Source organism: Crotalus tigris, unplaced genomic scaffold (assembly GCF_016545835.1).
Source record: "Crotalus tigris isolate CLP2741 ecotype Arizona unplaced genomic scaffold, ASM1654583v1 scf7180000020856.321264, whole genome shotgun sequence".
NCBI classification, from domain to species: Eukaryota; Metazoa; Chordata; class Lepidosauria; order Squamata; family Viperidae; genus Crotalus; species Crotalus tigris.
In genome coordinates this window covers 242,582-256,813 of record NW_024098218.1, presented here as the reverse complement: position 1 = coordinate 256,813, position 14,232 = coordinate 242,582, and the positions used below count along the sequence as shown (strand labels likewise).

The 14,232-nt window shown below is 31.6% G+C and overlaps 1 protein-coding gene across 3 annotated transcripts in view; it reads left to right on the top strand.

The window, feature by feature from the left end:
• The window catches only part of ST18 (ST18 C2H2C-type zinc finger transcription factor), a 119,042-nt gene that overhangs the window by 45,601 nt on the left and 59,209 nt on the right, over nt 1-14,232 (top strand). For all 3 annotated transcript variants that reach the window (XM_039368594.1, XM_039368592.1, XM_039368593.1), the window contains one exon: nt 9,666-10,457. In XM_039368594.1, coding sequence (XP_039224528.1) covers nt 9,666-10,457 — 792 coding nt within the window. The remainder of the gene's footprint in view (nt 1-9,665; nt 10,458-14,232) is intronic.

Sequence of the window (14,232 nt, the reverse complement as noted above, 5' to 3'; positions counted from 1 at the left end):
TCTTCTGATGTTGAGCTTTTAGTGTGCATTTAAAATTGTAAAGCCTAGTTATTAGCTCTGTTGTTTACTGAGTTTTGGTGCATATGTGCACTATATGCATTACATATATGCATGCATTTGTGTCCTATAGTATTTTTATTTTACTTTACTAGAAATATTACTCAGAATTCACTTCTGATTTTACATTAAAATGAAATTTTTTTTTTAAACTGGCCTTGGGTTAGAGTTAGATAGGCAGGCTACCAAAAGAAATGCAGAAATTGTTACTTGACTTTATTAAGTAGAAACTGTTATTATTTGGGTATTTAAAATAAATACACTTGGCCAAATTTCATATAAGTTAAGTGGCTGGTAGCCATCAATGTGGAAGTCCCATCCAATTATGTAATCCCAGGGAAAAATGGGAAGAGCTTGCTTCAAATTTCTGAAATAGTCAAACACACATTAAGTTTATTCCATTGGAATATGGTATTCCCAAGCCATTTTTAGTTTTGTTCTATCAGAACACTTCAATTTAAACAAAAGAACATTTTGAGGAAAAGTGTTTCATTAAAAGTTCAAAGCAAAGCATATTTTCTCTTGTGTGAATGTCTCTGCTTTGTTGATCAAAAACTTGATGAATTATTTCTTTTTGAACTCAGTAAATACAGCATGTCAAGAGAACAAACCACTTGAACATGTCTCTGCTCAGATCAAAATTCCTCTAGATGTATAGAAATTTAATAACAAATTAACACAGAATTAACCATTGAAAATTGCTTTGTCAAATCTCTAAAACAATGGGATTAGAATTGTAATGGGTTACTTTCTTTATAATTTGTGTAAGATTCTAGTTATAGGTGGTAGGGTCTCTTAGTCTGCAATCATACACATGAGAATAAATTCTATTATATTTATTGGATCAGATTCTAATAACTTGTCTTTATAATCGCATCCAAGTTACCTAATCTCTTTCAGTCTAATGGACTTTTCAGAGTTGTTGTCAGAAAATAGGAAACAGGGATATGTTCTAAAATAATAATGATAATCAAACATATACTTTATCCGTACAAACCCAATGTGAGTTCACATTTTTGTGTATTAATAATAACGTAGCTCTTTTAAGCCTGGTCAAATAAGACAATTTTATAAATCTTCATTAGTTTTTTAAAATTATTTTTAATCAATTCAAAATAAGTTCTAGAAGTAGTTTGCTTCTCATCTGTGTTTCAAAACAAAAAATCCACCAAAACTTTAACAGATTTCTTTTATATCAATAAGTAAAATTTATCCTTCTCTTTGTCACTTCTAAAATAAGTCCTTCCAAATTTTAGCATCTTTTGTGCATCCAGAAATTTTTTTTTTGAAATAGTCAAACACACGTTAAGTTTATTCCCTTGGAATATGGTATTCCCAAGCCATTTTTAGTTTTGTTCTATCAGAACACTTCAATTTAAACAAAAGAAGATTTTGAGTAAAAGTATGTGCATAGCCTTAGACTTTATTCTCATTATGTTATTAATTACTATACAAATGAAATAAGAGCTACAAGAACAGCAGAAACAAACCTTTCTTTGAAAAATATGAATACATATGGTTGGTCTCCCAGTTTTTGTGTCTTCATGGTACCAAAATGATCAAATGACAGTAGGAACATAAAAGACTTCCCACTTCAAAGTTAAAAATTAAATACATGTTTGCCATATGCTGGGTGGTGAATCACATATTGATAACTTGGTTATATGAAAGCAACCCCAGAAAGTGTTTAATATAGTTGAAGTTGGAAACCATGGGTTACCTGTTAATTAGTTTTTAAAAATGTATATACTAAAAATCTATATACTTAGCATACTTTTGCTGCATAATCCAAAAAAATCATATATTTTTAAAACTTTTAAAATCAAAATTATCTCATTGTCTTTTAAGGAGCTGGAAACTCACCTGATGAGTTAAATAAAACTTTGCCAATCCAAAGAGTCTTCATTTATCAAAAATACAAAAACTTTTTTTAAAAAATCCAAAGAAATTAATGATTATACTTTTCCTATCTGGTATCAGTTCCTCTCTGGTATCAGTCTAGCTGTAATATTCTAAAACACTTGAATTTTTGAAATAATTTTCAAAAGTTACTCCATATAGAATTCAAATAAGATTTATTTAAGGTACATATTTTCCTGCTAATTCTGACTGAAGAGTCTAAAAGCTATATTACATGAGCAGATATTGACTGACATTGGCAGCTGCATAACACGGGTCATGGCAGATTCTAGAAATAAATCCAAAATGTAAAAATAAGACATAAGATTTTCCCCCTCTGATCTATCTTTTAATTGATTATCTCTGTCTTAAATAAATTAAAATTCAACCCCCCCTTTCGTACTCCCCCCACATACACATTATTGTTTTCAAATATTGATTTACAACTTAAAATTTTTATTGGATTAGAATAGATAAAAGATATCTGAATTAGATTTCATGACTATGCTAGGACACTATCAAGACCTTGGATAAAGGAAAACCACTCTTTCTCCTATCTTGCACATGAGTTTACCACACTGATCTATGTCTATTGAACCATATTCTTAGCAGAACAAAGGTGTAGCCATTAGAAGACCTTTTAGCCTTCTCTGTCAGCCTTAGAATGAAGAATTGCATCAGTTCATAAGTGAGAAGATTTATCTGCAGTGATATTAGGCTAACATTTATAGGATTAATCAACTTGTCTTCTGGCTCTATAAGTAACATTGCATTCCTCACTGATTCATCTTTCCAGGCACCAAGCATAGTTTTGAAGAGAAGTCATTTACACTCATGCTCATTCTATATAACAGTGATCCTGTGCAGTTAAATGTTTAAGATGCACTCAGGAAATTCCATAAAATAAAATGGCCTCCCATTCTCAAATAAAGTTGGAGTGATACAAGGGGTATAATTTAGATACTTTTAATTCACTAGTTTTTCACATAGAGCTTTTGTCTGATTGTTGATGATCAAGTCATAATGTTACCTTGCTTCTTTACATGAGCATGTTGGTATGGATGCATGTGTTCATGCTCAGAATTTACTAATAACTGTATTTGTCCAACTGGATAAATAGTATTTGGGTATAGTTCAGAGTCCATTCTAGAAACAGATTTAAGCAATGCCAATGCTAGGATGCTGCCTTGCATTAATATTTTCATGAATTTAATGGACATTTACAGACCAAGAGATATATCATATTGGTTTTATGTTGTTTCAGGCCCTCATTTATTATTATGATAATTATATGTACTTATATGTGATTAATAGTCTTATATGTACTTATATGTGATTAATAGTCATATACATTCTTCTTCTATGGGGGAAGAGGAATGTATTGCTAGAATAAATCATGCACTGGTTTCCTATTTCTGAATAGCTGATAGGGTAGTAATGATCTCTTCTGCATAACCTCAAATTGATTTCATATGACAGAAACTGCAATTCGTGCATCTATCTACAAGGCAAGTAGCTCTATAGGAAAACATTTCTGTACTATTGACTCACGAATGTTGGATTGACTGTTGGGAAATTTTTTGTTGTAAAAATGTAGAACATTCAATAAGAGTTTTTCTCTATTTACCATTTTCCTCTATTTATTATAATTTAATTAATTTAAATGGAGAAAGTGGGGAACAATATGAACCTTACTCAGACTTTGTCTGTTCTTGATTAGAACATCCATTAATAAGTGTTGGGATTTTTGTTACCTTGCCTGCTGCTCTTCATCTTTTTAGCTCCTTCTATCTCCTGAAGGTAGAAGATCTACAAATAAAGTTGTGTTGGAGTTTTCAAGTCAGGCAATAACAGCAACAACAACAATAAATGCCTGACAAGTAGTTCAAAAAAGGGCCCCATTCTTTAGTATGGGGGCCAGTTTCTGGAAGGAAATGTGTAAGAAACAATTAATAAATATTTTTCTTTTAATGTATAACAAACAGTTGAACCAAACAATTATGTAAACTGGAAATGACCCAAAATGCTAACAGTTTGGCAGCTATAAAGTGAAACGCATTGTAGAGGCACATGTGCACTTCTATCGTCCTCCCCCCTTCCACAATAATCTGCACTTAATAGGAATATTTTAAACTATGTAGCTAAGCAACAGAGGTAATTGTTGCTTTCTAGAGCTTTTGTTAGGCACTCCACCATAGCCCAAATATGCATAATTAGGTATAATGTCTATAAATCATTATTGTACACATGTGGGTAGTTAAGTGGCTTGAGAGAATAGTTCAATGAATTGGACATATTCACCGAAAATGCTTTTTATTTGTTTTCGGTAGTTGATAATACTTTGAAATTATGATAACCCTTTATACTTTCTCTTAATAGCTCACTGTTGCTGAGACAAAACTTGATTTGCATTTCTGGATGATATTTAAGTTAATATTTAAACCCAGAGTTGGTTTGACATGGATTCCACAAAGAACCAGACTGTCTTATTTTTTATTATGCACTTGTTTATCTCATTTTTTTTCTCTTCTAGGAAGTAAAGTGCAAAACATTCCAGTTTATGTTGAATGCATCCCAACAAAAGAATACACCCTATAATCAGCATTATTGAAGGGGCTAGTGTTGTGGCTAAATTCTTCCCTTCATCCAAAAATGCTTTTAGTTACTATGGTAATATTTACTTGATCCTGGCAGGCCAGTGTTGATTTTAGGGAGATAATTACAGAAAGAAAGATGATGGAGATGTATTTTGGAGTGTCCTTGTCAGGAAAAAATGTTTAGGAAAAAAAAGTAAATTAAACACAAAGGATTTATTGTCTTTTGGCATTTGAGATTCTTTTCCTTGTAGCTACTACCAATTGTTTTGTCATGTAATCTCAAAGAAAAAGTGCTTCTCAATACAGCATGTGTGTATATTGAAATCCAATACATCATCTTTAAAAAATATAATCAATTGGAAATATAAGCAATGGAGAAGAATTAACATTGTCAAAGATTAAAAAATATATATGTTTTCATCAACATGAGAAAAGTCTCATCTGCCAGTTTCTGTATTATATTTGTGTTTTTCCAAGCTCTATTGCTTCAAAGCAAAAATTAAATACACCCACAAGTAAGAGAGGCATTTTTCCCATTGCTCAGAATATCCATGTTCACATTGATAGTAACTAATTAAGCACACCATAATTTAATGCTTTCATTTTGAATTCAATGATATAGTTGCCCCTAGCTTTTCTTTATATCTGTATATTGTCCTTCCATGAATTCAGTAAGCCTGGTACAAAATATTTCTCTTACATAGTGGTGTATTCAAAGTAAGTCTCTTTATGGTCATCTTTAACTTAAGAAGAGATATAGATGTATCTGTCTGTCTGTCTGAGCATATGCCACTCACACTTCACATTGTTTTTTTTTATTGTAAATATTTATTAAGTTTTAAAATTTTACAAAAAGAACAAAACAACCCATCCCCAACCCTCCCCAACCCTCCCATTCCCTCCCCCGACCTTCCCAGAGCTGAATATAGGCTTAATTAAAATTTCTTCAAATAATGTAAAAGAAAATATAAACCATAAATTAATCTAAATACTAAATACATTAATTAAACAAGTTATAAGATAATTAACAATAATATGTATATAAAAAAACATAACTACCAAAAAAATAATACTTGAAAGAAAAAAGAATAAAGAAAGAGAAAAAAATAAAAAAATAAAAGAAAGTATAATAAAAATAAAAAATAAAAATAAAAAAAGAATAAAATCTAAAAAATATTTTAAATTTTAAATATAAGTTATTGAAAAGCTAAATAATATTTTTTAACATCCAACTTATATTGTATAAAGTCTATCCATTTTTTCCATAACAAAAAATACTTCTCCTGCAATTGGTCCTTCAAGAAAGCCGAAATCTTTGCCATTTCCGCCAAATAAGAAACTTTAAAAAACCACTCTTGCAAAGTAGGCAGAGATTCCTTCTTCCAACATTGCCCTACTAGCAGCCTTGCGGCTGTAATTAAATTTAACATCAATGTAGTATCTTTAATATCACAGTCGGTAACAATACCTAATAAAAACAATTGTGGGGTAAATTTTACCCTCCTTGTGAAAATTCTTTGAATATTCCACCATATCTTAATCCAAAAAGCTTTTATATTTTTACACGAGCACCAAATATGATAGTAAGTAGCATCCAAACAACCACATCTCCAACATTTAGGCTGTAAGTCAGGATACATACGAGACATTTTTTGTGGATCAAAGTGCCATCTGTAAAACATTTTATAAAAATTCACCCTTAAATTCTGGGCTTGTGTAAATTTGACATTCCTCATCCAAATAATTTCCCAGGTATCTAGTAGAACTGGTTCACCAAAATTTTGTGCCCATTTGACCATACATTCTTTAATTAATTCTGCCTCTGAATCCAATTCTACTAGCACCCCATAAATTCTCTTAATATGAGTTCGTCTTTGATCTTTTACTTGTTTAAGAAAATTTTCATCTTCTCTAAGTAAACCCACATTACAATCTAACTTCCATCTATCCACTATTTGTCTACACAGAAACCATGAATATGTAATATTTTCTTGTGCTAGGTTTTCCAAGATTTTAACTGCCAGTTTTTACCATCCCATCTGAGTAATTGTGCATAAGAAACACCATCCATTTTAACTCCTCTCCTTATCCCCTCTATCGCATGCCAGGGTACAGCCCATAATGGGATTTTAAAATCACTTCTGTAATATTTCCTCCAAACCCGAAATAGGGAAATCCTTATAATATGAGATTTAAAAACCCTATCAACTTTTTTATTAAAAATTAAATAGGCATGCCATCCAAAAAGTAAATCCCAACCCTCCAAGAGGAGTATTTCTACATTTGTTAAATTAACCCAATCACTAATTAATGTTAAAACCACCGCATCATAGTACAATTTCAAATTCGGTACCTTGAGTCCACCTCTCTCACGGATGTCTTGTATTATTTTAAGCTTTACTCTTGGTTTTTTCCCCACCCAAATAAACTTGTTGATACCTTTCTGCCATTCATTTAAATTAATCTCATTCTTTAAAATAGGTATCATTTGAAACAGAAAAAGAAACTTTGGCAAAACATTCATTTTAATCACCGCAATTCTTCCCAAAAGGGATAATTGCCATTTCTCCCAATTTTTCAAGTCTCTTTGTATCCTGACCCATAACCTTTCATAATTATTTTTGTACAATTTTGCATTAGAAACAGATAAAATAACCCCCAAATATTTTACCTTATCAACAACCTCAAAATCTGTCAACTTAACCAAAGTCTGCTTATCCAAAATGGTCATATTTTTAGGTAATATTTTAGTCTTATTGTTATTAATTTTAAAACCCGAAACCCATCCATATTGGTATATCAATTGTAATAACTCTACTACAGAATAAGTAGGTTGGGACAGGGTGACCACCAAGTCATCTGCAAAAGCTCTTAATTTATATTCTTTTTTATTAACTTCTATTCCTTTTATTTCCTGTGATTCTTGAATTTTAATCAACAATATTTCCAAAGTTAAAACAAATAGCAGTGGTGACATTGGACATCCCTGTCTAGTCCCCTTTTCTATTGTAAAGACCTCTGATAAACCCCCATTAACAATAAGTTGTGCCATTTGTTTTTGATAAATAAGACCAAGGGCGTAGTTATTTATGTCAAGCAAAACTTATCAGTCTGTTTGGTAGAATCTGATCCTCAAGGGAGATATGTTATGATTGAAGTTGGTTTATATGGTAAGAAAATACTTATAGTGGGATTGTACGCACCAAACCAACAACAGGAACAATTTTATAGATTGTTACATCAGAAATTAACTTTGTTGGACTATAGATCTGTGATATTAACGGGTGATTGGAATGGTGTGTTAGATACACAAAGAGATAAAAAAGGATCTTCTACTTCTTTTAAACAGGCTAAATTACCTAAAGCTTTTTTTGATTTGAAAGAGGACTGGGAACTACGAGACTACTGGCGTGAACGCAATCAGGAGGAGAGAGACTTTACTTTCTTTTCAGATAGACATCAATCCTTTTCAAGAATTGACTTTTTTTTATCACAACTGATTTATATTTTAGGGTAAAGAATGTTAAAATTTTTCCTAGGACATTGACGGATCATAGTCCAGTCTGGATGGAGTTGGTTGATGAAAGAGAGGAGATCGTGGAGGATGAATGAAAATTTATTTAGACAAGAAAAGAATGTTCAAAAATTAAAGGAGTATTTAAAGGATTATTTTGTTTTAAACATGTATAAGGGAACTTCAATGTCAATGGTATGGGATGCAGGTAAAGCTTTTGTGCGTGGGATTTTGATACAAATGAATAATGCTCATAGACAAAAGCAGATTCAGAAACGTAAGGAATTGGAAGATGAGATTAAATCAAAAGAAAAAATTTTGATTTCAAATCCCACAGATGAAAAGGTTAAAGAATCTATAAAATTGCTTAAAACACAATTTAATATGTTGATGGCTGATCAAACTGCAACTAACTTACTGTATATGAAACAAAATACATTTTGCAATGCTAACAAACCAGGGAGATGGTTGGCTTATCAATAAAGAAAGAAACAGAGACAGAGAATTATAGATAAAATAAATTATAATGGTAAATTAGTATATCATAAGGATTTGATTAAGAAATCTTTTTTAGATTATTATCAAAAATTATATAAGAGTACTAAAATACAGGTTTTAGACATAGAAAATTATTTAAATGAAGCCAACTTCCCTAAATTAACAGAAGATCAGAAACAAGAAATTAATGGTTTAGTTACTAGAGAGGAAATTGAGACAGTGATTAAAGAATTAAAATTAGGTAAAGCACCGGGTACGGATGGTTTGACATCTATTTATTATAAAACTTTGGTACAAGAGATGATTCAACCTTTAAGAGAGCTTTTTAATAATATATTACAGGGTTTAGAGATTCCCCCGTCATGGGGTAGAGCTTTTATATCTTTAATTCCAAAAGAAGATCAAGATCTCACTTTACCAAAGAATTACAGACCTATATCTCTTTTAAATGTAGATTATAAGATTTTTGCAAAAATTTTGGCTAACAGGCTTATGAGGGTTTTGCATCAGGTTATACATAAGGATCAAACGCGTTTTATAACTGGAAGGTATATGAAGAATAATGTCAGACAAATTATTAATTTATTAGAATACTTAGACAAAAATAATCAAGTTCCTGCAGGATTGATATTTTTAGATGCTGAAAAAGCTTTTGATCAACTGAATTGGCAATTTATATTAAGTTTAATTGAGAAAATGAATTTTGGAGAAAAAATTTTACAAGCACTTCACATTGTTATAATTGTTTTATATTTCTGGACCAATTATATAATTTTACCATGGATCCACATAATAGTTTGATTATTAAGTGTGGTTTCCATTTATTTCTTTAAAGGAATGTTTTGCACAGTATGATTTCATACAAATCAAGAAAGAAACCTTAAAAAGGTTTTAAGAATGTTTGACCCTGGAGTATTCTCACTGATATTGATTGATGGATTTTGTGCCTTCAAGTTTTGGCCAATTCTTAACAATCTCACAGGTAGCATTTCTCCAGGATTTCACTGACATAAGTAGATTAATTTATAATTAACAGATTTGTGAATTGTGGCCAAAATAGAAATACTTTAACTTTGTCTTCTCTGTTTCTCTCTATCTAGAAAACACCACTTTAATGGCCACAAAAAGTATCTCATATTTCAACATGCAAGAAAATGATCTTCAAAAGAAGGACAGTTTCACTAACTGCCAGGACACAATGACCAACACATTAATTAACTTTGAAAAAATAGCAAAAGATGCACCAAATTCCCTAGAGAATGATAAACTAAGTGATAGTGATAACCAGCCTTTAAAAACAGAGAATAAGAACATTGCTGTATGTTATGAAATTAATTCTTCAGTAAGAAGGGACAAAATTAGTGTTCCACATCCACAATACTGTTCCTCAGAAGACAATGAAAGTAGCTCTGAAATTCTGGACAATGAATGGGATAGTTCCTCAAATTTTTCTGAAGAGATAAGTATAAAACTGCCTTTAAATAAAACATATGTTGTAGGATGTAATCAGGAAGAGATCCTAAAAACACCTGGAGTCAAAGCTGAAGAAAGAGATGTTAACAATTCTGAAACTTTTGGTAGTTTGAGATCAGAACTGCAAGTATCACAGGACTCACATGCTGACATTTGCAGTAATAGAATGCAGAATCCATTTCCAGATTGTGAAGAAGATGATTGTCTATCAGAAAATACAGAACAGTCATTTGACTTGGATAAAACAAAACAGAACTTAAATTTGTTGGAACAAGCAATAGCCCTTCAGGCAGAGCAGGGTCACATCTTTCATAGCACTTACAAAGAACTGGATAGGTTTCTACTGGAGCATCTTGCAAGTGAAAGAAGACAAGCCAAAATAGTTGACCTTGGTGGTAGACCAGTCTATAGCCACAAGCGTAAGTCCACTTTCTTTGTTCACAGTAAATTTACACATTCAGTTAAATAGTTGTTAATCCTGGTTCCCATCCCTGATTCCAGGGTAGTACTGTTTTGAGTTTTAGCTAGTACATTGGCTTTTGAGCTCTCCATTGTGTTTTTCACTCAAGTTTAATATGATATAAAAGTTTTGATAAAGAATTTCATGCATTTCCCTTTACAAAAATATTACATTATATTACAATGGTACCAGTGAATGAGAGATTTTCTCCAGGGCTTCAACAACGTGACTGCCCCTCCCCAAAAAATAAAATCCTCTCCTTGCACTTTTCCCCTGCCCTCTATGTTGAAAAGTACTCCTTGAATGGTTATTTATACAATTTATACATAGTTTCTGTGTGAAAGATTTCAACTTATCATGTCAACACTTAGTGGGCTACATTCACATCACTTGTTTGCAATGGTACAGTAGTCCTCTTCTTCCAAACATCTAACTGTGGTGTTATGATTCAGTAATGGGGAGAACAGAAAGAAATAACTTTCTTTACTTCCAAAATACTACAGGTAGTCCTCAACGTATCACCAAAATTGAGTCCAAAATTTCCATTAGTAAGCAAAAGAGTTGTTAAGTGAGTTCTGGCCCATTTTACAGCCTTCCTTGCCACAGTTGTTAAGTAAATCACTGTAGTTGTTAAGTTAGTGTCATGATTGTTAAGTAAATCTGGCTTCCTCATTGACTTTGCTCATGAGAAGATCACAAAAGGTGATCACATGACCCCAGGACACTGCATTCATCATAAATATGAACCGGTTGCCAGGCATTTGAATTTTGATTACATGACCTTGGGTGTGTTATAATAGTGAAAAATGGTCATAGGTCACTTTTTTCAGAGTGGTTATAACTTTGAACGGTCACTAAATGAATGGTTGTAAGTCAAGGATTACCTGATTTGATTCAGTTGGGAGTGCAAGAAGGCTCTTTGCATGGCCTCAGTGACAAAGAACAATGTAGTACACAGTAGAGAAAACACATCTGGGAATGTATATTTCTTGTCCAAAATTAGATTTTAAATAATTTAATCATTTTAGAGGAAATATTACCACACCATATAGATATAGTATGTGTAACTAAATCATATCTGTATTTAAGGCATATCATTGCATATTTTAACTGGGTTTGTTAAATGATAAGTTTCTAGTAAGAGCTAAATCATTCACAGATATGATGGATTTCAAAATGTTCTTAGCTGTGAATTTTAGAATCTTCAATGCCAAACTTATCAATAAGTATGTTTTTATGATGTTAAATTGTTTGAGCAATAGAAGATCTTTAGGAGAAAATAACCCCCATGTAAATGAGTGAATGTAATTTTACTTTGAATTGTATTGTATATTGTATCTATTAATTATATTCTATCTGAAATTATTATATTAAAAAGGATTATACAATGTATGGGTTCCAAGATATGCAAGTTATATTAAAGGATAGTTTCTTTGCAAACTCTTATCAGCCTTACTGGGTTTTATCTATTGTAGAAAGATGGGGTTGTTATGTTTTTTTTATTTCTGCAAAGTGATATCTTCCAAGACTATTGTCCAGTTTTCTTGTGACAATAGCATAGGCTTTGTTAACTGAGAACATGAGATACAGAATCCACATTCATTGAATCTATGTATTCAGGGTCCCAGAAATGTCCTACATTGCCTGAAATGATATCAATTAAACATACCATCAAGTCAACAAAGATTATCATATATTATTGAAACATATAAATGTCATTACAGGAGATGTCTATAAAGCCCAAACCCCAAGATGGTAGTATGAAAAATACAAAGATGTTGGGAGTCTATTGCCTGGTAACATTCACCAAGGGTTTTGAGATGGAGCCTCTTGAAATGGTATATGAAAAAGATTTTGAGAATGAGCAACGAGATGCTGTCTAGGGAATATTCGCATATGACAAAGCATAGCCCAGAGTTGCCTAAAGAAAAAGAAAAAGGCTCAGAAGGGACCCTCCCTAACTTCTCAGAGATGGTGGGAGATGGTGGGAGATTTGTACTTTCAAAGATGCAAGATTCTGTTAATGTAGCATTTCAATGAAGTAGAATTAGTTCATCTAATCATGTTTTCTGTCAGATGTACCTGAGAAAGCTGACACCTTTTCACTGGATTCACTTAATTTTGACTGGAGAACAGCCAGAGATGGAATTCTTGAGAGAGGCCAGGGTCTTCTTCAGTAAGATGATGTGAAGGACACATCATGGAGAAAACTTGAATAAGAACTATTAAATTAACTGCATAGAAAAAAAGACTGTAAACCATAATTGTATACTTGTATACAATTTGTATACTTACTGATTATAAATACATGTATCAGTATATGTAACTATTTGCCTTACTGTCAGACATAACCAGACTCGCATGTGAAGAATTCAGTTAGTTGTTTAGCACTTAAGTCTATACATAGGAATATTCTCTGACTAACAGTTTGTATATGCATGAGATTAAATAAATTTCAGTGATATTCAAGGGAGGGAAGTCAGATTTCGCCCATCGGGATTCCAAGCTAATTCCCTGTTTGACCACTCTCTCTCCAACCCTTACCACTGTAACCTGAAAATATTTTTTTTCCTTTTTATTAATTTATAATATAAAATACAAAAATACAAAAGCAAATAATAAGAAAAATAGGGGAGAGAAAAGGGAAAAGTGTAGAAAAGAAGGGAAAAAGAAGGAAAAGGCATTGACTTCTGACTCCCTTTGATGCTGTAGAATAAGATAGTAACATTAAACCTCAATGTTTAACTTTTACATAATAGTATAAACTAGCCTCCCTATAACAACAGAACTATCTAATCAGTAAAACCCAAATTCAAAGTTTCATTTTTTTTCCACCTCAGCACTGTAACTTGAAAATATCATGGAAGCAATCAGATCACTTGGTGGGTGGTGGAGGTAGTTAAGGACATTAAAATGTGTATCTGCCAAAAAATGAAACTGACTAGTATAGAAGGTACTATAAATTGTTTCATTTTGATAAACTGATCAAACTATATCTACTTAATGGATCCAGTCCTTTTTAATAATATGTATCTGTAAAGGACTACTTATTTGATTTCAGTCTGCTATTTTATTGAAAATGTAGAAAAGACTCTTGAAAGTTACTTGTATTTAATTCAGTGAAGTTTCCTTATTTTGAAGAAAAATGCATACATATTTAAGATTTTAAAAGTTATATCTAAAGATGGGGCAGATACATCCAAACATTTTTGCTTTTAATCTGACTGAAAAGAATGAAAAAAATCGAACAATAATGTTATTTCAGTTTTCTGTGTCCGTTTTTCAGACAGAGAAGTGAGATGTACTATATATCTTAAATATATATTAAAATCATGTATTTGTATAGGAAGAATAACAAATATTTTTAAACTTTATCATTCTATTAGTTTCAAAATTTAAATGCTTATATGATCATTATACTATCCTTTTCAAAGGCAATAATAAATTAGAGCAATATATAAGGCAGACAGAACTTTTTACAGTGTTTAATTGAGAGATTAGCACATTTTGCATGCTTACTTTTGCTGCACAAATAGGAGCTTCACATCTAATACAAATGAAATATCATATAGTTATAGCTTTAGCTTGCCAACCAATCCTGCACTATACTTTTAGCCATGCTGGTATATTGATTTCATGTATTTCCTTGTATAAATTCTTTAATAAAGCATCTTGATTAAAAAAAACTCAACATAAGGATCTACGACATTGTTAGGGTTCTATATCTGGGAATG